General features: G+C 53.5%; 1 protein-coding gene across 14 annotated transcripts in view; it reads left to right on the forward strand.

The window, feature by feature from the left end:
- Nucleotides 1-1182: 1182 nt before the first annotated feature.
- Nucleotides 1183-26630, forward strand: part of PHRF1 (PHD and ring finger domains 1) — a 53954-nt gene continuing 28506 nt past the window's right edge. Inside the window, exons 1-9 of one of the 14 annotated variants that reach the window (XM_037842052.1) lie at nt 1183-1290; nt 5737-5852; nt 6213-6332; nt 9401-9627; nt 12883-12966; nt 15060-15178; nt 17696-17775; nt 18164-18354; nt 19337-19466. In XM_037842052.1, coding sequence (XP_037697980.1) covers nt 5759-5852; nt 6213-6332; nt 9401-9627; nt 12883-12966; nt 15060-15178; nt 17696-17775; nt 18164-18354; nt 19337-19466 — 1045 coding nt within the window. In that variant the 5' untranslated portion in view covers nt 1183-1290; nt 5737-5758. Of the gene's footprint in view, nt 1320-4678; nt 4869-5736; nt 5853-6212; nt 6333-8857; nt 9628-12882; nt 12967-15059; nt 15179-15206; nt 16313-17695; nt 17776-18104; nt 18355-19336; nt 19467-26630 lie in introns of those variants that run through there. The other 13 variants (XM_037842054.1, XM_037842053.1, XM_037842055.1 and 10 more) reach the window with 13 other exon arrangements.

The raw sequence follows: 26630 nt of genomic DNA on the forward strand, positions 1-26630 counted from the left end.
TTCCTGCGGTCGCAGTTGATTCGTCTGGGGGAGGGTGGCGGCCGGTTGCTAAATTCCTAGGCTCCCAGGATTGCTCCGAGGGTACCGGCGGCGGGGGCTCTTTCCCGGAGGCGAGGGCGAGGCGGGGGGACTTGGCCAGGTCCCCGGCGGGAGGCGTGCAAGTATGGAGGGCGGCGAGAAAGGAACAGGCGGGACACGTTTCTTTTAGGATGATGAAAAACCAAGAGAGAGAGGGAGAGAGCTTATTAGGGGAGAATACAAGTTTATATCGGGCGGTTTAGAGGGGGGGTAGCTGTAAGGGTTAAAGGCTTGGATTGGTTCTGAGAGGGCGCGGAGGTTGATTGAAAGGGGCGAGAGTTGCTCCGGTAACGGTGTCCGGCAACAATGTATGCGCACCGGTTGGTGATGGGAGTTACACTGGCAACGGGGAGTGTCCGGGCAAGATAAGGGGGGTGGGGAAAAGGCGGTTCCCTCCGGCAAGCCTCTCCTAACATTTGGTGTATTTTGGGTGAGGAAATGGGGCCTGCCTCCGGCCTCACTTTCCCAGGCCCGGGGGGCTGTAGAGGGCGCTGTCGCCCGTGCCCACTACCCTCCCCAGGGGTGGATCCGGTCCCCCAGCCCAGGCCCGCCAAGTTAAGGCACGTAATCAGTGTCCCGCACTTTCCCACGCCACGCGCTCCGCCGTGACGACGCTCATGGACGGCGGGGCTGCCGCACGCGCAGGGACCGCACCTGGAGGCGCCCGAGCACGGGGGCCCCAGCAGGCTGTGGGGAGCGAGGCTGCGCGCCGCGAGGCCGGCGGGGACCAGGCTGCGGACGCCAGCGCGCACTCGGGTCGCCGCGGGCAGCGTGCGGGGCGGGGCCGGCGGGGCGGGGCGGGGCTCCCGGCGAGCGGCGAGGCGTCCCCATTCGCTGAGGGCAGCGGGCGGAGATGGGGATGTACCAGCTGCCCGGGGGGGGGCGGCCCGTGTCACTTCGGCGGGGGTCTCACAAGTTCCTCCAGGACATAGTCTCCTTGGGCCGTAGACCACCATTAAACAGTGCTTCCAAGGCAGAAGGATCGCTTGAAAGTTTCGAGACCCCCGACCGCAAGATTGGCGCCTTTCTGCGCTTCAGGCCTCTCCTTCCCCCGCCCAGTTCCCAGTGGTTCCCGCCAGTGGGCGGGGCAGAAGGTCCCGGAAGCCGGCTCCGTGAACTTCCGGGTCAAGGAGCGCGCGGCGGCGGCGGCGGTGGCGGTGGCGTCTGGGCCTAGTCGTGACTCTCGCTCGGGCGGCGGCGGCGAGCGCTCAGGTGCGGCTGTCGGGGCGTGTGGTTCCCGGGTACGTGCGGGGTCCGCGCCAGCCCGGGGTTCCTGCCGCGCCCCGTCTGTGGGCCGCTTCCGGGCGTCGCGCGCTTTGACTGCGACCTGGCCGGTGTGAGGCCTGCGCTCCGCGGACGGGCCCCGGGGCGGCCTTGCGGGGAGGCCCCAGAGGCCGAGTCGAGGTGGGCGGACCCTTGGCCTGCGGGCGGGTTTCCTGCCCGGCCTGCGGGGGACGCGGTGGGGAGCCTGCCGCCTCGTCCTGGGACACCGCCGCCCCCCGCGCCTGCGCTCTGCTCTCTCGCCCGAGAACGATGTGTCTGCTAACTGGTTCCCAGCTCCTGGTCGTCATTGCATTCTCCGGCTGCTGCAGCGCTTCTGCAGGCTTGTGTGGTTGACGGGACGCTTTTCGCGTTCCTTAAGTCGCGTGGTCTTCACAGCGATATCTCAGGAGTAGGTGTCGCTCCTGTTTTGCGGATTGGAGCCCAAAGCAGTCAAGTAACTTGCCAGTGCCGCTTAGCTACTGAGCAGCTCCTTGTCCCAGGTCCTCTGCTTCTGTCCTCTGTGTTACACCGTTTGATTTTTAAAGCTTATGCTCTTCTTGTTTCAACAACAGCAGAATGGTAACCTGTTCAGTTAACTCTTTTCTCGCCAGCCTGTGATGTCTGTGGTCACCTGGATAGATCTTGAGGCTGCACGAGGTTTGACTTGGAGACCTCTCTGCCCTGGACCCTGGATTATTTTATGGGAAGAACGTTGAGTCAAGATAACGGTAGCTGGCATCTTTTCAGCAGTGCTGTCCATTTGGCTCTGTGTAAGGCCTTGACACATTCAGGCTGGCCTAATTCCCCAGCAGCACTCCAGAGCATACTCTTGGCAGTCTCTCAGATTTTTGTGGAGCCCTGGCTTTTTAACTTCTCTGTAATTTACTTTTTTTTTTTTTTTTTGATAGGTTTATGGAAAAGTTATGCAGGAAATAGAGAGTTCCTGTGATAACACCCCTCAGCACCACCACCACCAGACAGTTTTCTATATTAGTAGCACTGCAGTAGTGTGGTGTAATTTATCCTCTTGAGTTCTAGTTGTAGCCTATGTGCCAGATGATGACAGATGCTAAAGTTGGCTGGGAATGGCCTGCCTCCAGGCTCATTGACTGCCTGTGATGGGCAGGCAGGTTCTGGCCCTGCCACATTTGTCAGTTCAGCACACGTTGGAGGACCTTTTGGTTCCACGTTGGAATTGCAAGTGCTTTGGGTCTTCTCAATTTGAAAAGAGAGGAAAACGAGTCCTTTCTGCTTTTCTTTTCCTCTCAGTCACCAAACATCTGGTGGCTCTCTCCAGGTGGGAGAGCCTCAGTTGTCTGTCCATCATAGAGCATTTCTAGCACTGCCAGCAGGGCGGCAGCAGTGAAGGGCTGCAGGCTTTCCCACAGAATTGCCTTCCTGGTCCTTGGACTTAGGAATGTAAGAGGGATGGGGGTGGTGCCTCAGGACAGGCACAACTGAGCCGAGCCTTTTGGTGGGGCCCGGGGCTCCTAAGCAGGGAGGCCCCACTGACACTGTGTTCTGAGCACTGGGTTCCTAGCAGGGAGAGGAGGTGGCTGGTTGGTTCTAAACTGTGGTCTCTTCCTTGGCTTTGCTCAGAAGTTCTTGCTTGGGAAGTATCCTCAGAGGCTACCTGCTTTCTTTTCTTCTGCCTCCCTAGTCACCGCTGGCAGTTACTGTTTTGTGATGGTCCACAAAGGGGAATTGCACAGTCTCACGTAACCTGAACTCTCAGATTGCTGCGGTAGAGGGGTGTAAAGAGGGGTGCAGGAAGCCCTCAGGACCCACTCCCACAGGTGTGTGGATGTGTGGAGTTCAGCCTCATCCCCTTGCTGGTATTCGTGCCAAGCCCCCGTTTGGCGCCTTGGTGATCTTTCCTGGTAGCTCTGAGGCTGGCCCAAGTCACAGTGCATCGAGAGAGAAGCTGAGAGTTAACAGTTGGTATTTTTTACCTTGCGTGTATGTGAAGCACTTCATCAACATGGGGCTCTGCTGCCTCCTGGAGGCCTTGGGTTTACATTTTCTGGGGTCTCGGAAGTGTTCTCTGGTAGGTGCTTGCACGTGAGTGTTTTGCCTCCCCTGGGTGTCTCTCCAGGAAGGGACAGAGGTGCTCACACAGGAGCATGTGCACGTTGGTGCATGGGTCCCAGGGTGATGCTGTAGGTTCAGATGCGGGAACGTCACAGTTACGACCAGAGAATTAAAGGCCATCCTATCAGAAGACTGCAGCTCCTGCTAGGTCTTATCTTGGTGTGTCCCATGGGGCAGGTGTCACCCTTCTGTCTGTGTTTCTGTGCATCCTCCAGAGTCCGCATCTCCAGCAAATTGTGGGTGCAAGACAAGCAGGGGTTCTGCTGCCGTGGTGGGGCCAGGGAAGACTTGCCTAACTCCCAGATGGGGCGTCCGGTCATCGCCATCCTGCTGTGTCAGTGGGCTACTGTAGGCAGCCACGTTTCTAGAAGAGAACGCATTTGGGGTGGGTGGGACTGGCTGGTCACCATGTAGGGAGTGTGTTTATACCCTGCCATCTGCAGATTCGCTAGACTAGATGCAGTAAGTCTGGTGTCTGGCAGTCACAGGGGCCAGGTGGTGCCATCATGGACTGAGACCTTCGTTGGAAGGTGAGAATGATGGCCAGGGCCCCAGAGGAGAGGCAGACTGGGTCTCTGGAATGGGGCTGCCTGGTTGTGCTGTCAGTGGTGTGGGCACTCCAGCCTCCTGGTGGACACAGCCTGGACCTGGGACCAGCAGGCCCTTGGGACACACCTGGCTGGCTGGGCAGGACGCAGCAGTGCCTGGAGCACCTGCTGGCTGCAGGAGGGTCCCTTGGCCCCCATCCACGGTATGCAACCAGCAGGGCCCACCCCTCAGGCCCTCATTCCAAAGCTGCAGGGGGCTGAGGAGAGGGCTTGGACCCCTGCACGTGCAGGGATGGATTGGGGGCAGGGTGCAGGCTGTAGGCTTTTAGGCAGGTGAGCCCACTGCCATCCCGCTCTCTGGAGGTGGTCGTGGCGGAGGGGATGAGCCGTGACCAGGCGTCTTCTTCGGGGCAGGACTTCGTTTCCTTCTGTGAGGTCTGTATTCTCCCTCACCTGTTTCTGAAAAGTTAAAAATGTTACAGTATAACTGTTTATAGCCCTCCCCTGGGACAGCTCTGGATCCACCTGTTTCCAAGTAGTCTGTCGAGTCCCTCTGTCCAAGGGGTTTGGGCCATCACCTGCTGTGGGATGTGGGTCTCCTCATCTGTGCTCTTTAGGATGCATTGTGTTGGGAAGAAGCCAGAGGCAACAGTGTGGGGACTGGTGCCAGGAAGTGGTCGGGAGGGGAAGTGGCTGAAGGGAGCTGCACAGATCTGTTTCTGCGCTGGGAGGGGGCGACGTGCGGGTCCGTCAGGCTGTCCCGATACACCTCTGCATGGGTCCACATTGGTCACACATCATCACTAGGAAGAGTCACAGAGTTCTACCGAGCAGCCTGTTCTCTTCTCAAGCACCAGGCGGAAGAAAGGCTGCCTCCCACCCGGATCGGTAATCTGACAAGACTACCTCTCTGTTGACTGTTTTCAGGGGACGGTAACCTATGGCGTTTAAAAGTTTCATCCAGTGAATCTGTCCTCTCTCCCTCAGAAAACAGCTTCTGAGAAGCTGGGGGCTGGGCTTTGTAGCACCTTGTTGTTGAGTGGGGTGGTGAGAAACCTGCCTTCATTTCCTTCATTTCATTTCAAAGGGAGGTGGCCAAGAAAAGGGTGGCCGTAGTGCACAGAGCTCCCGGCCGTGGGAGGGCGGCGAGCCCCTGCCAGGCCCTGGGGTGAGGACGCAAGACAGGGAGCCTTGCCTGGTCCCTCGGCAGGCTGGCTTCGGCCAGGAGGCCTCTGTGAGCGTGGCCCACCCCATGTTCCGCTGACTCTTTCCTTCCTCCTTGCCCATCTTCAGGGCCGCTTCCCTCACCACCCAGGTGGTCTTGATCAGATTTACATTGTGCTTAATGTGAGCTGCAGGGGGTGGAGAGGGGTTCTCAACTGCACCTGGCAGAATGGCCAGACGACTCCTTGTGTGAGAGGTGTTTCCTTTTCGGGATGACTCATGGAATGAGGCGACTGGCACACAGTGAGAAAGGGACTGTGTGCATTGATCATCCTTATTTGTGGACCAGAATTGAGGACCTGGGGTAGGAAGAGGTGGTGAGGGACTGGGGAGGGCTGTGTCGCGCTGTGGCTATGAGGAGTCGTGTGGCCTTACGGAGTCGGCAGGACAGACCTTCCCAGTTAGAGAGCAGGAGCCGGGAAGGGGACCCGGGACACCAGGGCCAGGGCGTGCAAGGCTGAGACTCGTTCTTTCAGAGGGGACTTTGCAGCCTGGGGACAGTTGGGGATTATTTGGCTCTGGTTTCTTGCAGAGCTGAACTCCAATGTCCAGCTATGGGTGACAACAACCTGGATGAACTTGCAGACCAAGGCGCTGGGCCGGACAGACACCTGCGACCCAGCCCTGCCAGCCTGGCCAGTGACACTGGTGAGCCAGCTGCCCCCTCTGCCCCGAGGTTGGGGGGGGTGCGTGTGTGTGTGGGGGGGGGGCTCGGGGCTCTAAGGAGTAGCTGTGTCACTACATGTGTTCCCCAGGGATTTTCTACAATTGTTGCTTTTCAGTTTTCAGTCTTTTAAGATAATTGTCCTTTGATTTTTAAGTTGTAGCAGTAGTACATCGTTTTTTTTTGGTTTTGTTCTAATGTCAGCAATTCAAGTGTAAATGGGTAAAAAGATCCTTTCCCAGCCCCCTTCCCCACGTCCCCCCAGGGCAGCCGTGCCGGCCCCTGCGCTCAGCCCTCGCGGTGATGCTGCCCCTGGGGCCTGTGTGCTTCCCCCTGTTGTCTAGAAGGAAGCAGTGGCGGGGACAGCGCTGACGAGGACGGCTCGGGCAGCGAGCCAAGAGGCAGCACGGATGGGGAGGACGAGGAGGAGGAGTCCGCTGACGAAGACCTGCGAGACAGATCCGGTGAGGCCGTGGTGCCGGGCGTGGCGCCTGATGTTCTGCCACAGCACAGACGCTGCCTGCGCTGTGTTCCTGGGAGATTGCTGCCCTGCTGGCAGCCCGGCGGGGGCGGTTGTGGAGAAGCCCCTCTGGCTGCCGGCCCCGTTCCCGGCTCCTGGGCTTGGGCAGTGACGTGCAGCTGGGGCAACAGCTCTGCTTCTGCCATCCTCTCTTTGGTGACACAAGTCAGTAGATCTCTTCTGTGGCAAAGGCAGGAAATGAAAATACGGAACATTGAGTGCGGGCGTGGCCTGGTGGAGGGGTGTTTCCAGGGAGGGGCTCGATCAGATCGGAGTTTCTGGCAGGAACAAGCAGCAGGGTCCCGGTGACCTGCACCCCCACCCAGCAGGCGAGGTCAGCACAGCTGCGGCCCCCAGACCCACAACCACCCGGCCAGGAGGTACGGCCTGTACCTTTGAGGGAGAGAGAGCTGGCAAAAGTGCATCAGTGAGTTGTTAAAACTCATTTGGGAAACATGGTTCCCAACATACTGACCTCGGTTGGTGTCAGTACCCTTGCAGAGAGCGCTGGTTTACAGCAGGGTCGGGCCCCCGGTCCGCCCCTGGACTGGACTGCCCTCTCCCAGCAGTGGCCTCCGGCTACCCGGCCGTGTTGCTCCCCCTGCTTTCCTCCTGACTTGGTCACCAGGTGAGGGGACGGTGTCCTAAGGAGGCTCTGGTGCTCCCATGGGCCATGTGCTCATGAAGGAGGTGGCACAGCAGAGTCAGGCCAGCTGGAGACTCATCTTGGTGGCTGCACATTCTTCCAGAGTTCGATTTTGAGTTCGGTTGATGGACTTAAGATTCTGAGACTTGTGGGTCACAGTGTGGCTCTTGTGCTTATTTCCCAAATTCAAGTGGGGTGCTGGGCTCACCGCAGCAGGTCCCGGGAGCAGGACTTGGCGTCAGCAGGCTGGAGGCCAAGAACGCTGGGCTGCGGGCTGCAGACAGATGACTTGCTGACCATGCCTTCTTTGGGCAAGGGTTCGAGGGCCTGCTGGATGCAGGAAACAGACACTGTGGGGACAGGAGCCAGGGCAGAGTGGGGCAGCGCCATCCCGCTCTCCCAGAGCTCACCATCTCGCAGCAAAGACAGTTCCTAAAGAAGCTGGGAGGGGACAGCGAATGCTGCTGGGGGGATGGGCCATGTGGACTTGGGGTGGCGAGGAAAGGCTTCCTGGAGAAAGTGGCATCTGAGATGATGGACGAGCGTGCTGGGGCCCACACTGCAGGCTGTGGCCTCACCATTCAGAGCCCACCCCAGCCGTGCCAGGGGTCCCTCCCCGCCTTTCTGGGGAGTGACCCGCTGTTCTTCTGCCAAGGGCTCTGAGGGTCCCCTGCTCATCTCATCCAGCCCCTCCTCGTTTCCATCCTAGCCACTGTTCTGCCTTCTGTTCTTGAGCCTTTCAGAATTCTGTGGTGAGAATCAAACCATCTGGTTCCCCTGCCTCTGCCCCTACAGGCACTTAACACAGGAGAGCTCCCTCCTCGCCTTATCAGAGAGGCTTGTGGAATCCTTTTATTAATCTTTTTTCTTTCTCTGCTTTTTTAGATTGTAACAACTTATATACAGCATAACATTTCCTTTTCTAACTCTTTCTAGGGGCTTTAATTCCATTCACAATGTTGTGCTCCCGTCACCAGATCTTCCCCATCCCCCCAAACAGAAAACTCTGCTCCCCTCTCCCCCTTTACCTGCACTCTGCTCTTTGCCCCCTCTGGTTTGCATATTCTGCCTATATCTCATGTCAGCGAGATCAGGCAGTCTTTGTCCTTTTGTACCTGGCATATTTCATGTGACGTGATGTCTTCCGCGTCCATCCGTGCTGTGCAGGCAGCAGCTTCGTGCCTTTTTTGCCCTTTTATGACTCAGCAAGACCCCATTGTCTGGGTGGTGCACGTTTTTGTTTATCTGTTCATCTGTTACTAGTTTTCTCTTCCTGCATGATAAATTACCCCAAACTTGGTGGCTTAAAACTGTCACCTCACGTTTTACACGGGCCGGGAGTCCAGACACCGGGTAGCTGGGTCTTCGGCGCAGGGTCTTGCCGGGCTGAAATTGAGCGGCTGGCCAGACTGCTTTTCCTGATGGGCCTCATCCTGGATTGTGGCAGAATTCAGCTTGTGGTTGTGGGACTGGAGTCCCTGTTTTCTGGCGTCTGGTGGCTGTGGAGCACCCCAGCTCTCTGAGAGCAGTGGGAGCACTTCCCTTGGACTTGCTTTGGGAAATCTCCCTCCTGGGACAGTGTCCTCTGTCATGTGACGACACAGTCTCTGGGTGGCATCTGGCCAGAGTCACAGGTTCCACCCCCTCGGATCAGGTGGATGTGGACCCCAGAGGGCAGGAGTTGGGGGTCTTAGAACCTTGCCTGCCTGTTCTCATCTGTGTGAATTTGTATCTTTTTATTTTAGTGGAGTTTGGATGGAAAAGAAAATAAATGCATGATTTGAATCTGCCATGTTTAACTGAAAGCATCTCTTTTTCTGCAGGTCCAGCCCAGCTTCATAGTCATTTAGAAATTGATCACAACTGTTGTGGCCAAATTGTGCAGTTGGGACTCTGTACATCCCCAAAAGAGAGAGAGAAGAGTCTCCAGAAAGGAGGCCTGTCCGAAGGCAGACGTTTGATTGTTGCCATGCTGGGAGGGACATGGGAGGCGCCTGCGGGCCTGGTGCGGCTCCTGGGGCTCTGCCTCCCGGGCCCTGGCTCTGCCCCGAGGCTCAGGCCGGAGACACTGGCGGCTGCTCGGCCCAGGCTCCGAGGCGGCTGCAGTCGAGGTTGAGGTGGACTTGCTGGGTGGAAAGGGCTTCTCAGAGTTGTTGCTCCTGTTTGTGTGCCTTGTGCTGCTGCCTCAGCCCCTGTCCCTTGAGCGTGGATTTGCCAGTTGTCCCCACATGAATGTTTGCTGGGGTGCGGGCCTCTTTGAAATTGGAATTAGCGCTTCCCTGAGTGGCTGCAGGCCTGGGTTCACTTGGCAACAGAACTTTCTGTTCTGTCTCTACGTTACTATTACGATGTTTCATTTCTTCTAGCTTCTGAAGATTCGGAAGAAGAGGAAGAAGAAGAAGAAGATGTGGAAACCTTCCCGGCAGTAGCCAACACCCAGAAGGGGATGATGGAAGCAAATGGAGCATTGGATTCTGATGAGGAGGAGGAGAGCTGCCCAATTTGTCTCAATGTGTTTCGAGGCCAGGCTGTGGGCACACCGGAGAGCTGTGCGCACTACTTCTGCCTGGACTGCATCGTGGAGTGGTCCAAGGTGAGCCCCTGGGTGGCAGAGGGGCCCCCTGGGGCACTGGGTGAAGGCGATGGGTCGTCTCTCAGGAACTGGCTGCAGGTGACGCCAGCCATCTGAGGTGAGCCATGAGCCGGTGCCACCACACCCAGGTCAGCCCTCCCGGAAGCACAGGTGTGCTGTGGTGCTGGGTCAGCCACCTGTTGTGTTGGTTTGGATATGTTATGTCCCCCAAAAGCCATATTCTTTAATGCAATCTTGAGGACAGACGTTAATCTTTTGATTGAGTGTTTCCATGGAGATGTGACTCAATCAGCTGTGGGTAATACCTTTGATTAGATTATTTCCATGGAGGTTTTACAGCGCCCAATCAGTGTGGGTCCTAATTAAATCACTGGAGTCCTATAAGAAGAGCTCACAGACAGAAGGAGCAGAACAGCTAAGAGGAACGTTTTGGAGAGAAGCTAAGAGCAGACGCCTGCTGACACTTTGCGATGCTAGCCCTGAGTTTGCTCCAGAGAAGCTAAGAGAGGTCAGAATGCCCCAGGAGCAGCTGAGAGACTTTTGGAGGTTCACTTGGGAGCTAACACTTGGAGATGCTTGGAGATGGAGACAGAAGGGCATTTGGAGATGTTAAGCTAAGAGATGAAGCCCAGAGTTTGCTTCGGAGAAGTTAAGAGAGATGAAACCCGGAGTTTGCTCCAGGATGTGCTGAGACAGGACCTCCAGGTGCTTAGAGAGAAATGTCCTAGGAGGAAAAACCAAGAACACACGGGAGCTGAGCGAGGAGCTGGAACACAACCCGGGCCCGGCAGATGCCAGCCTCGTGCCTTCCCAGCTAACAGGGGTTTTCCAGATGCCGTCAGCCTTCCTTTGGTGAAGGTATCCTATTGTTGATGCCTTAGTTTGGACACTTTTATGGCCTTAGGACTGTAATTTTGTAACCAAATAAACCCTCTTTATAAAAGCCAACCCATTTCTGGTATTTTGCATAAGGGCAGCATTAGCAAACTAGAACACCTGTCTTCATCTCAGTAGTATGATTTGGCACTTGGCCATCGTGCTTGCGGTGGAAGAGACTGTCCTTAACTATTTAAAGGGCATTCACTGGAAACAGAGACAAAGCAGAGAAGCCCTCCCTGGCCGAGTGGCGAGACTTGTGTCTTCGACATCCATGGCAGGAACAGTGGCTCCATGCCTCTCTTGTTCTCTTCCCTCCCTCCAGCCTTGCAGGCGCATCAGTGCAGCGGAGCGTGCTGTGAACAGATACGAGCCCTTGCCTTTGTAGCATCGCCACAATGCATTGTGCCCTGCAGGGACAGTCCTGGGTGTCCTCTCTTCCCACTTGGCTCTGAGGTGTCCTGTTCAGTCCTTATGTTTGGGTCAGGGCCTTGCTTGGCCATGGCTCCCTGGGGGCTGTGTAGAGCCTTTCTTGTCTCCAGGACTTCCTGTCTGGAGGAGTTAGATCTAGAGTCCAGATCAGACCCGTTTTGTTTCCTTTTCTTGATAAGGGAAGTCTTCCATTTAAATTAAGAACAAGACAAGGGTGTTTGCTGTGTGTCCTCTATCCTGTGTTAAATTGGATTAGTCCCAGGGAAAACTAGAGGCAAAGTAATAAGTTACCAATATGAAAATTTTACAAATGAGCTATTGGTATGCTAGGTTCAGCAAGATTTGGGAGATACAAGGCTAATAAAAATTTTAAATTGCAGTGTACTTAGACTTAATTGTTAAAAAGACCTGTCAGCATTTAGAGAGCTTTCCTAAAGCAGTTAAGACCGAACGAGGGAAGACCGTTCACAAAGTCGTCTCATCACTCAGAGATGTAGTCTCCATGCACCTTCCCCAGGATCCCAGCTGGACTTTGCAGAGCACGTGACAGGTGGAGCATAAAATTCACTGCCAGGATGATTTTGGAAGGGGGAGAAATCACCTGATTGTGTATTAATATGTGTAAAGCCTTCGTGATTGGAATGAGTACAGGAGTGGGGCCAGAGGTCAACCTGGGTGTCTGCAGCTTGCGGCCTTCAGGCTGTGGAGTGAGCGGGGCCCCAGAAAGGGTGCAGTGAGGGACCTGCTGCCCCAGTTCCAGGTGGATTCAAGATCTCAAGCTAGGAAGGAAACTCGGAAACTCTCAAGAGCAGAAAGAAGGCACGCCTTCGTGAGGGTGTGGAGGATTTCCGAAACCGGGCCCACAAACGGGCAATGAACACACGGAAGGAAGCGAGGAGTTGCAGACCCACAGCATGCCACCACCACGCCACCAGAAGGGCTGAAGACAAGCTGCCGGTTCGAGGGGCAGGAGGTGCACCTGGTTGCCTAGAGACCCAGAGAGCTGACTGTAGGCATCTCCAAGGCACACAGAGACATGCAGCTGTGCATGCAGCTACCTGGTAACCTCTCAGCTGGGAACGGCACCGTGGGAACAGGCCACTGGTGGATGGGCAAAGCGCAGGCTCCAGAGGGGCAAAGAGGGCTGCGCCTATCTCACAGTGGCACGTGCTGAGCAGAAGTAGCAGACACACAGCGCACTGCAGAACCGCAGACAGATGGACCCAACCCGACAGACAAAGCAGATGGGTGGGGCGGGGTGGGGCGGGGAGGGGCAGCTGACGGCGGGGGGGGGGGGGGGGTGGCAGGAATGTTTTCATGGTTGTGGAAGCTGCATGGGGTGCAGACGCATCAGAACACATCACAGTGTACGATTCAGATGACCACATTGTGGTGTACCCACCGTGCGCCTCAGTGAGGTGACTGAAAACTACAGCCTTAGGTGTCTCAGCACCGCAGAGGCCAGGAGCCGACACCTGCAACACACGCCTGGTGAGTGTCCGTACTATGGAAAGGAGTCCCGAACTTTTAACGGGAAGTGCCGGACTCACAGGAAAGTCAGCAGTGGGTCTGAGCAGAGCACAGCCCTGGAATGGCCATAAGCCAAGCCTGTCCTGGCCGAGGCGCCCGCCGCGCCCTGTTCCCTCCCACTCAGCACCCTCCAGCGACACGCTGTGTCCGTCTGCACACACATGGACACACACTGCATTCTCACTCTGCATTTTCTCCCCCCACCGCAAGGCCTGCCCCAGGAGGACAAGGGTTTTGTGTTTTGTTCACCGCCGTGTCCCCAGCAACTTTGTGCAGGTTTGGCACATAGTGGGCATTTAGTAAGTATTTGGTACTCACTTGAAAAGGAATTTTTGACTTTTAATGGATTCTTTATTTTGAGTAAGGTGTTAGTGAAGGTGATTCTACAGATTTTGATTCAATTTTAATTTTTTACAGAATGCTAACTCCTGCCCAGTAGATCGAACTCTATTTAAATGTATTTGTATCCGAGCTCGGTTTGGTGGTAAAATCTTAAGAAAGGTAAGTGCAGCTGCTGGGGAAGCCCTCACTGTTGATGTTTACTCTGTTGGCCCCATCTCATATTGATTTGCTTCGCTGAAATGAGTGAGGATTCATGAAATACTTTCTTAGAGACCAGTTAGATGCCCTCACCAGCTGTGAACTTGAAGCCTGGTGCTCAAGGTGCTGTCTCTCGGCTGCTCTTGTGGGTTCCGAGTTGGGGGTGCGGGAGGGTGCCGAGGTGTCTGATGTGAGGCCTGTGCTGGGCAGGTAGCAGTGGGCATACATGTGGCAGCTGCTGCGCTTCTTGGCTGCACTTCCACACCCCTGTATCGGAGCAGCCCCAGCTCAGCAGGAGGACGTCCCCAGCAGCCACAGGGCAAGGGAACATTGGGGGTAGTATCGGGTGGAGCTGCCAGACCTGGGCAAGGGGGGTGTGTCTCTCCAGGCCAGGTTCCGAGAGTCCTTGATCACAGTTTTGCCAATCTGTCTTTTATGGAATGGATTGAAAGCTCTGTGGATATCTTTCCTTGGTGGGCAGCGTTAGGCTCTTCGGGACATGCCTGAGGTCATCTGAACCCCAGGAGAGGCCCCATTTATCTTGGAGCACGGAGCCCTTTGCAGGTGGTTGCTCTGGGACCTTGGCCCCTTGGTGTGCACAGCTTGTGCATCCTAAGTGGAGTCAGGGTCCTTGCAAAACGGTGGCCCCTCTAGGTCTGTGGCTCTGGTGTATGCTGGAGGAGGCAGCTGAGGTTCTGTTGGTTTGAGTTTGGTTTGTTTGCCACTTGCCCTGGACCCGTGCCCTTCCTCCTTGGAGCAGTGGCGAGCACCGTGGAGCCTGCACTGGGGTGAAAAGGACAGGTACCTGCCTGCAGCCAGCCCGGGCTGCTGGGCTGTGTTGGCAGTTTCCACTAGAATTCTTCTTCTAATCTTGGTAATCGTTGTTTACCTGGAACGTATGCCCAAGGGTGAGGTCTGACTCTCCTGCTCCTTGCTCAGAAGTGCAGAGGGAGAGGCGAGGCGGCCAGGGAAGGGGTCAGCATGAGCTGCTGGGGTTGGAGAACAAGGATGGAGCGGGGTGGGGGTGGCAGGCGCGTGAATCCCTGCCCGCTCTGGTGTACAGGCCATGTGGCTTCTGAGGGGCACAGCCCTTGCGCAGGAAGGGGCTGGCCAGTTGGCTGATGTACAGCAAAGGGGCAAAGAGTACCCAAGCAAGGGGCACCCTAGGAGGCTAGCGGGGCAGGGCAGGGCATGGGGCGGAAGGTGTTGTATTTGAAGCCTGTGTTTCCACGCATCTTGCACAGCCTCAAGCTTGGATAGTTCAAGACTAATTATCTCCTAAGAACACACACCAAATAGGGGCGTGTTTTCTGTGCGGATCTGGAGGGCTGTGGGTAGGCAGCATGTTACAGTGTTGGGGTCCAGGGCAGTTGTGTTTCCGTGTCTTTTTTCAATTCGGTAGCAGTTTTTGAGACACCGGAAGTATTCCCACTTTAGTGCTCTGTGTTCATTTTCCGTGCTTCTTGATGTTTGTCCGACCCAGCGCTTTGCACAGAGGGCTGAGTTTTCGTTTCCCAGCTGCTAAAACAAATGCCGTGCAGTAGGTTAGCTTCACGATGGGAATTTATTGGCTCACGGTCTCAGAGGAAGAAGGCTCGCTTCCTCCTGGGGCCAGCAGTCCATGGGGTTCCTTGGCTTTTCTGCCACGTGGAAGAACATGGGGTGTCTTCTCCCGTGTCCTCTAGGTTCCGCTGACCTCTGCTTCTGGCTGCTCTCGTGTTGGCTGCTCTGTGTCCTCTTTCCCTTTCTCTTGGGGACTTCAGCCCTGTTGGGTCACGGCCCCCTCATTCTGTGTGGGCCTCCCCTTAACCAGTGCCGTCTTCAAGGGTCCTGCTCACGGATGGGCTCACACCCATCTCTCACTCCCTCTAGCGCTGCACACGCTCCGTTTCCCCCGGAGTCGCCTTCCCCTTAATTGGCGCCTCTCCTGAAAGGAGGAGACAAACACTTGTTCTTTCCCAGCCTCCGGCCCTAGGGGCCTGTGTGAATCCCAAGAGGTCGAGTGCTCTGCTCTGGGCTAGGTGTGATCGTGACATAAACTGACTTTCCTTTAGATACCTGTTGAGAGCCCCAGCACCCGCCAGGGGGAAGAGGAAGACCCCACCTTCTGCGAGGTGTGCGGCCGCAGTGACCGCGAGGACCGGCTGCTGCTCTGCGACGGCTGCGATGCTGGGTGAGCCGCGGGGCGGGGCGGGCGGGAGGCGCCGGCAAGGCAGTCTCCATCCCGCCACGGTACGGGGTGCCGGCTCTGTGGGGAGACCCCTCTCTCCCGTGTCCTCACGGCCCAGGAGTGTGGGGAGGGGCAGCCTGCACTCCCTGCTCACACCTGAGCCCCGGGCCCTGGGGGGACCGCCCAGCCCTGTGCTGCAGCTGGGGGGCAGCAGGCACCCCTCAGGTTCCTCTGGTCCTGGTGATCTTCACCTCCGCCCTCCCCGGCAAAACATTCTGAGCCCGCGCAGGAGGAGGCCGGGGTGCCTCCTGGCCCCTTGGCTCCCGTTGGCGACCCTGGGCTCCCTCTGTCATCATCTCGCTCGTTCCTGTCTTTCCCTCTCCCTTGTCCCCATAAGCCGCCTGCATGGGGCCATTGCTCTACATTTGAAGCCTTTTTCTGTTCTAGGTGAGACGATTATGAAAAACCTATCTTTGGGGACACACGTCCCAAAAAGTTACTGGAAGAATCCGGTTTTGCTGGCAGATGTGGAACTTTTGGGCAGAAAGGGGCAGTTTCGAGGGGTTGGGCCCTGAGACAGCAAGAGCAGGAGGCCCTGGGCAGGGGTTGGTGGGTTGGGCGGGGGTACCCCGGCTTCCAGCCTCCCCTGGAGGCGCTGGTGCTCCTTCCTCAGCTGTCTGCTGGTTCCGGATCTTGGTGCTTGGGCTCTGGCGTGGCCCAGCCTGTGTCACTGCGTCCTCCCGCTCGGTCCTCTGTGCTTGGCACGTCCTCTCCCCCTGACGCAGCCCTCACCTGCTGTGTGCGCATCAGCGTTTGCCACACTCCTGCAGGTGGCAGGCATCATGCCTGTTCGCATCTCTGGTTCACTGGTCCTGGAGGTTGCAGCTGCGTCTTCCCAAGACCGTCCCCTTCAGTTCACCGTAAGGCTTCCAGGAGTAGTTCCAGGGCATTTGTCTTGGAACTCGCTCCCCACATGCCTTTCCAGTCTCCGCTCCCATTCCTGGATTGTCCCCGTCCTCCTTCAGCAGGTGGCACGGGCACGTGGGGAGGGCACACCGGCAGGACGCACGCTCCCAGGCAGGCCCCGCACAGCCCCAACGCTGCGCTCGCAGTTCTCAGCATCTCATCTTCTCTCAGGTCTCAGCCGGACGCCACGTGTCCCTTGACAAGTGACTTAATGCTTGTACCTTACTGACCTCCAGCTTTTGGGGGTTGGCTCTCTCTGCTGCTCCCCAGCCACTTGGCATGTGCCAGGTTGCGGGCTGTCCGTGAGTCCAGAGGGCAAGAAGGGGCCTTGGGGGCTCTGGGGCCGTGTCTAGTCCACTGCTCTGTGAAACAGCGGTGCCTCGTAAAATTGCTTGTTAATTGACTGTAGTAGAGCGTGGAAAGGAACGGGGTGCGGTGCTCTCTGGAGACATGCGGCTGAGGCCCCAGCAGAGCTCTGAGGAAAACTTAGACTGAGCGGCATTGTGTTCTTAAGATCCTTTGAAAGAAAGTGTTACCACCCCCAGCACTGCAGGAGGGGTCGTGTTCGTATCTGGAGGACCTTGTCCCCTGGCCCCTGGGTGTCTGGCCCCTGCCACCCTGGCCAAGGCCCCCGACACCATCCGGCTTCCTGGGGGCGTAGCTACGTTCACAAAGTCAGGGGCTATCCTCTCACAACCCGGTGTCCCTGACCCTGGAACAGGCCCCAGGTGGTTGGCGACACTTCTGGCACTGGGTTGAAATAGAGCCCTGCTCTCCAGGCACCCCAGCTGGGTTTCCTCCCCAGTCCATTGTTGCCTAACTTTGGGCTCCGTGGGGTGGCTTCTGTACGCTCTTCTTGGGGTGGTGTCTGCTCTGTGGCCACCCAGACAGGCAACACGTGGCCTGGGCCACCGCAGCCGTGCTCGCAGACCACTCTCTCTGAGGACTTGATGGACACCGTTTAAAAATAAGACCTTGTTATATGACATTTCAGTTTGCTTTCAGCAAACAAGAAATTTTTCCTTGTTAGCTACTGAAACCAAAGCTGTGCAGATTGAGAACTACCTGTGCCAGAAACTTCTTGGGGCCTTGTGTGAATGAATATGGGGTGGGGTGGTCACCTGATGCCGCAAGTTGTTAGAAATGAGCCTCTCAGGGAAAGTCAGAGTTCAGACTAACTACCAAAATGGGTCTTGTACAAAACAGCAAAAGATTTGCCAGGCTGGGGTCCAGGCCCCAGATCTGATGGGATCTTTCTGTTAACTTTGAGTTTTCTCCAACTGTTAGACATTTTTAAATTCGTACCCCGAGGAGGTTGGAAATGCCGGGTAAACCCTAGGCAGGAAAGTAGAGCGTGTGCTTTCTTGGCCTCCTTTTGTCCCCCAGGACATCTGACAGAAGGGACACTGGGAGATGGGGGGTGAAGGGCACGAGCTCAGACGGGCAGCGTCCGGGTGGGGGTAGGCTCCCTGCCCTGCATCGGGCAGCCCTTCGCTGCCAGCTCTTGTGGCCTTGGCTCCCCAGCACCTACGTGCGCTCTCCTCTGTCCCGCAGGTACCACATGGAGTGCCTGGACCCTCCTCTCCACGAGGTGCCAGTGGACGAGTGGTTCTGTCCAGAGTGCACAGCCCCCGGTAATGCACCTTTTCCCAGGACTCCACTCCCAGAGGGCGCCAGGGTTGGGGCAGGTGCCCAGTGGGAGACTGCCCAGGGCTGTCCCCGGGGAGAAGGCTTTCCACGGTGCTCTGTGGGTGTTGGAGGCGCTCACCTGTGCCGCCGAACGTGGAAGGGGGTAATTCTGGGCCCCCGGTCCTGCAGGCCTGGGGACCCCCCTCCTGGCGAGAACCTTCTGGGTTTCCCCGCAGCCTTCCTGACTCCCTGACGGGCTGTGGGGGGTTTGACGGGGGGTCCTGGTGGGCTGGAGGTGAGGTGGATGGCATTCCTCCTCGCCTTCCTATGGCAGGCAGAAACTGAAAATGGGGAAGTTTTTTGATTTGCAAACGTGTCTGGCACTTGAGCCAGGATTTTCTTCCCGAGACCTGGGCCACGTGAGCGAGGATGAGGTCTCCCTGCTCTTGACCGAGGCAGTGCCCACCACCAGCAGGCTTCGGCCTAACACAGGGAGGACCCGGGCCATCGCCAGGACACGGCAGAGTGAGCGAGTGAGAGCCACTGTGAATCGGAATCGGATCACCACTGCCAGGAGGATCCAGGTGGGGGCACCGAGCAGCGGTGCTGGGTGTGAGGGGCCTGGGCTCCCCAACCCGCCTAGGGCAGCCAGGCAGTGGCGTCGGCGTTGGCATCCTGTGTGAGGCCACTTCCTGTGTGTCCAGCAGTCCCCCTGGCCCCGCTGCCGCCACCCTTCAGCCTGGTGGGTAAACTGAGGGGAGTGAGCTCATCAGGGTCCCGCTTTCAACACCCCCTGCTGGTCCTTTGGTACGAACAGCTGAACCAAAAGCGTCTCCTTCCCCTAATGCCGTTTCCTGGTGCCTCAGCTTAAAAATTAGGTTGGCATCCTAGGCTGGTGGGGTTAGCCCTCTTGTAACTTACTCCCCACACAATCCCCAGCTCCCCTCCATGTTGGGGTTGCCACATTACTGCAGTGAGGAAGCCATCCTTCCCTCTTTTTCCACTCTGCAGAGTCAGAGCAGAAGAAATTATACTGGGTATTTTTTTTTCTACAGTTAGGATTTTACCTGTGGGGTGCGTAAATGCTGAGTAAATTGAAAGTAGACTGAGGAAGTTTTATGTGAAACTTGGGCCTCAGTTCCCCAATTTCTCAGCGCCATTGTCTGGGTCCTCTTGGGCTCTCCCTTCACACCTCATCGGGTCGCTCACCACGTCCTTCAGCTCCTGTTTCCCACGTGCCCAAGTCCACTGTTTTCCCTCCAGTCTCACTTCCCCACTCCTTGTCCCCCCTGGAGGTCTGAAACGGGCTTCCCGCCCCATGCCCAGGTAGGCTGCGGCCAGAGTGTGCAGAGGCCTCCTTGGCTCTTGCCCCAAATCCTGCTCCTTTGAGAGCCCACCCAGACCCCGTGCTGCCCGGCCGGCACCTGTGCCCACCAAGCCCGCTCTGCTGCCGCGGCTCAGCCTGCCTGTTTGCCCGTCAAGGCGGCGCCGTGGGATCCGGGAGGCGTTTGCGGAGGCCTTGGACAAGCAGCCTGCTGACCAGGCCCCGTCTCCTTGGCTGTGCAGCATGTCCCCAGGCACCTCATGTCATCCCTGCTGGACGAGACCATCGAAGCTGTCGCCAGCGGGCTGAGCACCTCCGTGTACCAGCACCCTGCAACTCCTCGGGCTCCCGGTAAACGGAGGAGGAAAGCAGGTAAGCCGGGCGCTGCTGGTTGGGGTTGGATCGGTTTGTGTGTGTCGGAGCGGCATCAGCAGGCCATCCCTGGGCTCACACCAGCAACACTCCCCTGAAGTCGACAGTGTGGTCATTTCCAGCTTCCTTCTCTGCAGCTCAGTTTTCTAATTGAACCAAAAATGCCACCCGGAGCCCCTCCAGGCCAGTCGGTGTGGGTCTGTTTTTCCTTCGGCGTGCCCACCTCAGGGGCCCCTTCTGGTGGACATTCAGGTCGTTTCTCGGTTTTGTTGCCGCTGCCTCACAGGAGACATTCTTCCCTTGTGCCCTCGGGCTCTGGTGCTTTGTTTCTGCCCAGTGGGTTTCTCAGCATGGGGTTGGGGGACAGGAAGGGGGCGTGTGTGTAATTTTAATAGCTGTTGCTAGATTGCTTGTCAAGTTGTTCCCCCAGTAGCGTGCAGCTGAGAGCACCCATGTGGCTGCACCCTGCAGGCACAGAGGGGGTTCCCTTCTTTGTTCGGGCTGGCAGGCATGTATCCTGCGGTTGCTGGGTGCAGTGCTCTCTGTGAACCCCTTAGATTGGGTTGAGAACCTCTTCCTCGGTTCTGCCCTTCCTGAGTCCTTGCGTGTCTGCCCTGTACATGCTGCCGCCGCAGCTGGAGCTCTGTGTCCCCCCCCCAAGCGCTGAGCATCTCACAAAGTGCTTTCCCTGCAGCACTTGCTCAGGCTGCACAGCAGCGTTTTGCAATAAGAGAGTCCTTGCTCCTCTTTAGTGGGCGAGAAGCGGAAGGCAGGAGGGTGAGGGGACATGCCCAGGCATCACTGGGGGTCCGCTCCCGGCCCCTTCCTTCCGCTCCACTGCCCCCTTCTCGGGTGCCCTCCCTCGTCTCCGGCTCTGACAGCACCACAGCCTGGACGCCCCTATCCGACCCCCACTGCAGCCAGCTCCTAAATCCTTGTCCCACACCGGGCTCTTCTGGAGCGGGGCTGCCGGCACCCTTGAGCTCAGGTGCAGGCATGCCGGCTCCATCGAGAGTTCTCTGGATAAGAGCCACACTCAGCTGCTTCAGCGGGGCTGGAAGCCTTGGGAGAATGAGCCCCTGCTGCAGCCTCCATAATGCTTCCTAATGAACTGAACCTAAAATTCCAAGGCAAATTGCGTGAGTACGTGAAACTTCCCCATTGACCAATCATGCTGCCCATCATCTGCTGTGTCTTTTCACCATTTGTGTATCTTTTTTTGGTGAAATATCCATTCAGATTTTGTTGCTTACATTTTTTTTCCTTTTTTTAAAAAATTTTTCTTTTGAAATAATTTCACACATACAGGAAAGTTGCAAATACAATACAAACCCCATACAGAGAACTCCAACACCCCCCCACCCCCAGATATCCATATCTACCAACTTTACATTTTGCTACCTTTGCAGTACCTTTCTTTCTCTTTCCTTCCTTCTTTCCTCCCTTCCTTCCTTCCTCCCCCTCCCTTCCCCCCTTTCTTTCAACTGTATCTGTTATCTTTCTATCAATTATCTGTCTACCCATTTATCATCTGCTGAACATTTGAGAGCAGGTTGCATATATCATACTCCTTGAACTCATAACACTTGCATGTACATTTCCTACGAACAAGGATATTCACTTATGTCTAACTACAGTTAATTCAAGAAAATTAATATGGATATAAAGCTTAAATTCTATATTCCAATTTTTCCTTATGCCCCCTTTGAGCTTTCTCCTCCATTCTTAGATCCACTCCAGTATCTTATATTGCATTGATTGTCATTAACTCTTAATTAACTTTTTTTTAAATTAACTGTATTAAAAAAAAATTTTTTTTAAAGATATGCAATAAAAAAGCATTTCAAACAAACCATAACAAGGGAGTAAGAAAAACTAAAATAACTACTTTACCTCCAACATGTTCCTACTCTACCCCAAGAAAATAACCTAATAAAGCAACATTTCTGTGAACTTGTTCCTACTATACCCATCAGAAATTAACAAACCATAGTCATTCCTGGGCATTCCCAGAATGTTAAATTTACCCATGATAGCTTATCTGTTCTTATTGGGTTATTGTTCCCCCTTCATTAATTGCTCTCTATCACTAGTTCCCCTACATTCTACATTATAAACCATTTATTTTAGGAGTGTGTTGTTTAACCTCCAGGTGTTTATGAATTTTCTAAGTCTCTGATGGTTATTGACTTCTAATTGTATTCCATTGTGGTCAGAGAATGTGCTTTGAATAATTTCCAGTTTTTAAAATTTATTGATGCTTGTTTTATGTCCCAGCATATGGTCTATTCTGGAGAAAGTTCCATGGTCACTGGAGAAGAATGTGTATCCTGGTGATTTGGGATGTGATGTTCTATATATGTCTGTTAAATCCAATTCATTTATCAGATTGTTTAGGTTTTCAGTTTTCTTATTGGTCTTCTGTCTGGTTGATCTATCTATAGGGGAGAGTGATGTACTGAAGTCTCCCACAATTACTGTGGAAACATCCATTGCATCCTTTAGTTTTGCCAGTGTTCGTCTCATGTATTTTGGGACACCATGATCGGGTGCGTAACATTTATGATTGTTATTTCTTCTTGTTGAATTGCCCCTTTTATTAGTATGTAGTGGTCTTCTTTGTCTCTCATAACATCCTTGCATTTAACTTCTATTTAATCTGAGATTAATATTGCTATTGCTGCTTTCTTTTGGCGGTAGCTTGCATGAAATATTTTTTCCATCCTTTCACTTTCAATTTCTTTGTGTCCCTGTGTCTAAGATGAGTATCTTGTATGCAACATATTGATGATTCATATTTTTTGATCCATTCTGCCAATCTATATCTTTTAATTGGGGAGTTTAATCCATTTACATAGAACGTTATTACTGTGAAGGCATTTCTTGAATCAGCCATCCTATCCTTTGGTTTATGTTTGTCAGATGTATTTTTTCTCTCTCTCTCTTAAAGTCCTTTTATGAACAGATATTGAATCTCTTTAGTACTGAACCTTTCTCCATGTCTCTCCTTTCTTTGTTTCTCTGTCTGTAGGGCTTCCTTTAGTATCTGAAGAAGGGCAGGACTTTTATTAGCAAAATTGCTCAGCATTTGTTTGTCTATGAAAAACTTAAGCTCTCCCTTAAATTTGAAGGAGAGCTTTGCTGGATAAAGTATTCTTGGTTGGAAATTTTTCTCTCAGAATTTTAAATATGTCACTGCCTTCTCACCTCCATGGTGGCCGCTGAGTAGTCGCTACTTAGTCTTATGTTGTGTCCTTTGTATGTGCTGAGTTGCTTTTCTTTTGTTGCTTTCAGAACTTGCTCCTTTTCTTCAGTATTTGACATTCTGATCAGAGTATGTCTTGGAGTGGGTTTTTTTGGATTTATTCTATTTGGAGTTTGCTGGGCATTTATGCTTTGTTTATTTATATCATATAGAAGATTTGGGAAGTTTTCCCCAACAATTTCTTTGAATACTCTTTCTAGACCTTTACCCTTCTCTTCCCCTTCTGGGACACCAATGAGTCTTAAATTTGGATATTGTATTTTATCTATTATATCCCTGAGGATATAATAAAATCCTGAGGATATAAAAAATCGATTTTTTTGATTTTTTCCCCATTCTTTTGTTCTTTCATTTTCCATTCTGTGGTCCTTAAGGTCGCTGATTCGTTGTTCAGCTTCCACTGTTCTTGTGCTATGAGTATCCAGAATCTTTTTAATTTGGTCAGTGGTTTCTTTTATTTCCATAAGATCATCTATTTTTTTAATTTACTCTTGCAGTTTCTTCTTTATGCTCTTCTAGGGCCTTCATGTCCTTTATATCCTGTGCCATGCTCTTCTTCATGTCCTTTATATCCTGTGCCATGCTCTTGTTGTTTGTCTTTAGTTCTTTGATTAATTGCTCCAAGTACTGTGTCCCCTCTGATCTTTTGATTTGGGTGTTTGGGTTTGGGTTATCCATATCGTCTGGTTTTTTCATATGCTTTAAAATTTGTTGTTTTTGGCCTCTTGGCATTTGCTTTACTTGATAGGGTTCTTTTAGAATATGTATGCTAATTCAAAGACTTCTCTCTAATATCTCAAATCTACAGTGTGGTGGCATACACGTTCTCTGACTAACCAGCAGATGGCGTCCGCGAGTCACCTATCCCCTCAAGTCAGTTCTCCCCAACTTTGTCTTTGTGGTGTATGGGAATCTGATTCTTGTGGGGTCCAGTTGGTGCACTAAGTTTGGGTGTGTTGTTGGTGCTGTCCGCCCTGAATGTGGGGCGTGTGTCTGAGCAGTTGGGGGGGGAGGGCAACTTTAACGATGAAACCTCCCAGGTGTTCCCAGAGATTTAAGGCTATTGCAAGAGTCTAAACCTTCATTTCAGTCTCGCCACAGGTTTTCTCTGCCACTCACCCACAAGTCCTTGGTATTGGTGTATGGTCCCTGGGATTTCTGAGCGGGTACCCCTTCCCAGCCGTGCTCTTCCAGGACCTCTGCTGAGGGAAGATTGTGCTACATCACAAGTGCACACCATCCCTCCAGGGAAGCCCTGGGTTGGTGGGCCATGCACGGATGTTCCCAGCCTGCTGAAAGGATGGCTGAATGGGGCATGTTAATTTCCCCCTTTTCGCACAGCTCCACCTTCACAGCTCTGGGACAGTTAGCTGCAGGTGCATGAAAGGCTATTGTCCACACCTGATATTGTGGCATGTCTGTGTATTGCTGGAAATACTTCTTGTCACACTGAGCTTTTTGGCATGGCTCTGGGCTGTGGTGCTGGGCAGGAGTGTTCCCAGCCCACCGGGTAGATGGCTATAAGGGGCGTGGTTTTTTTCCCCTTTTTGCTAACCTCTGCCTTCCTCGCTCCAAGACAGTTAGCAGCAGGTGTGCGAAAGGCTGTCTTCCATGCCAGATATTGAGGCGTTCGCACAGCCCGTTCCTGCTGCGCTTCACTGTGTGGTTCTCGCTGCCATATCTGCAGTCGCTCTTGGTTTTTTTTTTTTAAAAAGAACTAATCCGCCTCCAAATGCCAACCCTCGGTTTCCCCACACTGCAGTGTAGTTGCCAGGTATTCAGCGGCTCACTCACTCGTTTCAGAATACAGACTCCCGGTTTCACCAAGTGCACAGTCCCTGGGGATTTAGCAGACCTTGTCCGGCTGGTGCTTCACTGGAACTGGTGTTCTGGGTCACTTTCTGGCTTTTATCTAGTATTTTTCATGGAGGTGTTTTTTCACTCTGTCTCTCCTAGCTGCCATCTTAGGTTCTCTCTGTTGCTTAAATTTTAATTGGGCTGTTTCGTTACTGAGCTCCAAGAGTTGTTTATATATTCTGTATGTAAGTGCTATAGCAGGCAATAAGATTTGCAGATATTTTCTCCCAGTCTTTGGAAGCACAGATGTTTTCTTTTTCTTGTATGGGTTGTGCTTTTGATATCTGAGAGCTCTTCACCTAAGCTAAGGTTGTAAAGATTTTCTCTGTTTTCTCCTAAGAGTCTATGGTTTTAGCTACTACTTTTAGATCTATGATTTTTTTTTTTTAAGTCTCTTTTGATTAAATTTTGTGGAAGGTGTGAGGGAAGTATCTGATTTCATCCTCTCCTCATGGAAATCCAGTTGTTCTGACAGCATTTGTCACAATGACTTGTCTTCCCCGGGGAATTGCCATAGCACCTTTCTCAGCCACCAGCTGTCCGGCAGTGGTAAAGGTTTGCTGCTCCGTTCAGCGTGTCCCCTTGTGCCATTGTCACACTGTCCTCATTACTGGAGCTCTAGCATGAGTTTTGTTCGTCTTGATCAGAATCGTCCTGGCTGCTCTGGGTCCTTTGTGTGCCCGCCTGACTGCTAGGGCCAGGTTGTCGGTTTCCGTGGCGTGGCCTGCTGCGGCTCTGACGAGGAGGCCCTGGGCGTGTGCTCTCTGCAGGGCTGTCACCTGAGCACGGACCCTTCCGACTCCTCAGCCCGGAGGGCCTCCCTGTTTACTTGGACCTGTAATTGCTCTCAGCGCTGTTTTTGTAGTTTTTAGTGTACAAGTTGGCACTTTTATAAAGTGTTTCCAAAGTATTTTATTCTTTTTTGATGTTTTGAATGGAATTATTTTCCTAATTTCATTTTTAGATTTTTTGACCATTGGTGTATAGAAATATGATACATTTTTGTATATTTATCATAATCTGCAAACTTGATGATCTAGTTTATTTATTCTAGTAATATTTTTGTGGATTTCTTTGCGTTTTCCACATACTCAATCATGTCATTTGTAAACAAAGAGGATTTGATCAAGTCTTCTTTTCCAGTCTGGACATCTTTGTATTTCCTTATCGCAGTAGTACAATGCTGGATGGAAGTGGCGAGAACAGACGTCCCTGCTTGTTCCTGACCTTGGGGGACACACCTCACGTTTGACTGTCAAGTGTGACGTCAGCTGTGGCCTCCGTGAGGCCCTTTTACCAGATCGGAAGTTCCTTCGGCCCTCAGGTGCTGCTGTGAGGTTTTGTTGTGAAGGGCTGTTGGCTTCTGTCATATGCGCTTTCTTCGTCTGTTGAGATGATGATGTAGTTTTTGTTCCTTATTAATGTGGTGTATTATGTTAATCAGTTCCTGGATGTTAAATCAACCTTGCCTTCCTGAGATAATCCTTCTCGGTCATGGTGCATAATCCTTTTTATGTGTTGATAGATTCAGGTTGCTTGTGCTTTGTTGAAGATTTTTGTGTGTGTGTTTTTGAGGGATGCTTATCCGTAATTCCCTTGCAATAACTTTTTCTGGCGATTGCATCAGGGTGATTCAGGCCTCACAGAATGAGCTGAAAGGAGCCCTCTACCTCTTTTTGCTGGAAGTGTGTGAGGGTGGCATCTTTCCCCTAAACGTTGAGCTGGTCCTGTGGGGAGAGCCGGAAGGACTAGTTCAAGTTTTCTCATCCCTTTTTGTGTCGCTTTTGTAGGTTGTGACTCCTAGAAATTTGTCCATTTTTACAGTTACCGCATCTGTTGGCATAAAGTCATTGGGCCCCTTGTCATCTTCCTGATTCCCATTACGTCTCAGTGGTAATGGGTCTCCTCTCTCATGCCTGGTGTATCAGTTTGTATATTTATGTCCCCCAGAAAAAGCCATAGTCTTTAATGCATTCTTGTGGGGGCAGACGTGTTAGTGTGGATTGGGTTGGAACCAATTGGTTCAGTGTCCATGGAGATGT

Source organism: Choloepus didactylus, chromosome 6 (genome assembly GCF_015220235.1).
Source record: "Choloepus didactylus isolate mChoDid1 chromosome 6, mChoDid1.pri, whole genome shotgun sequence".
In the NCBI taxonomy this organism is placed as follows: domain Eukaryota; kingdom Metazoa; phylum Chordata; class Mammalia; order Pilosa; family Megalonychidae; genus Choloepus; species Choloepus didactylus.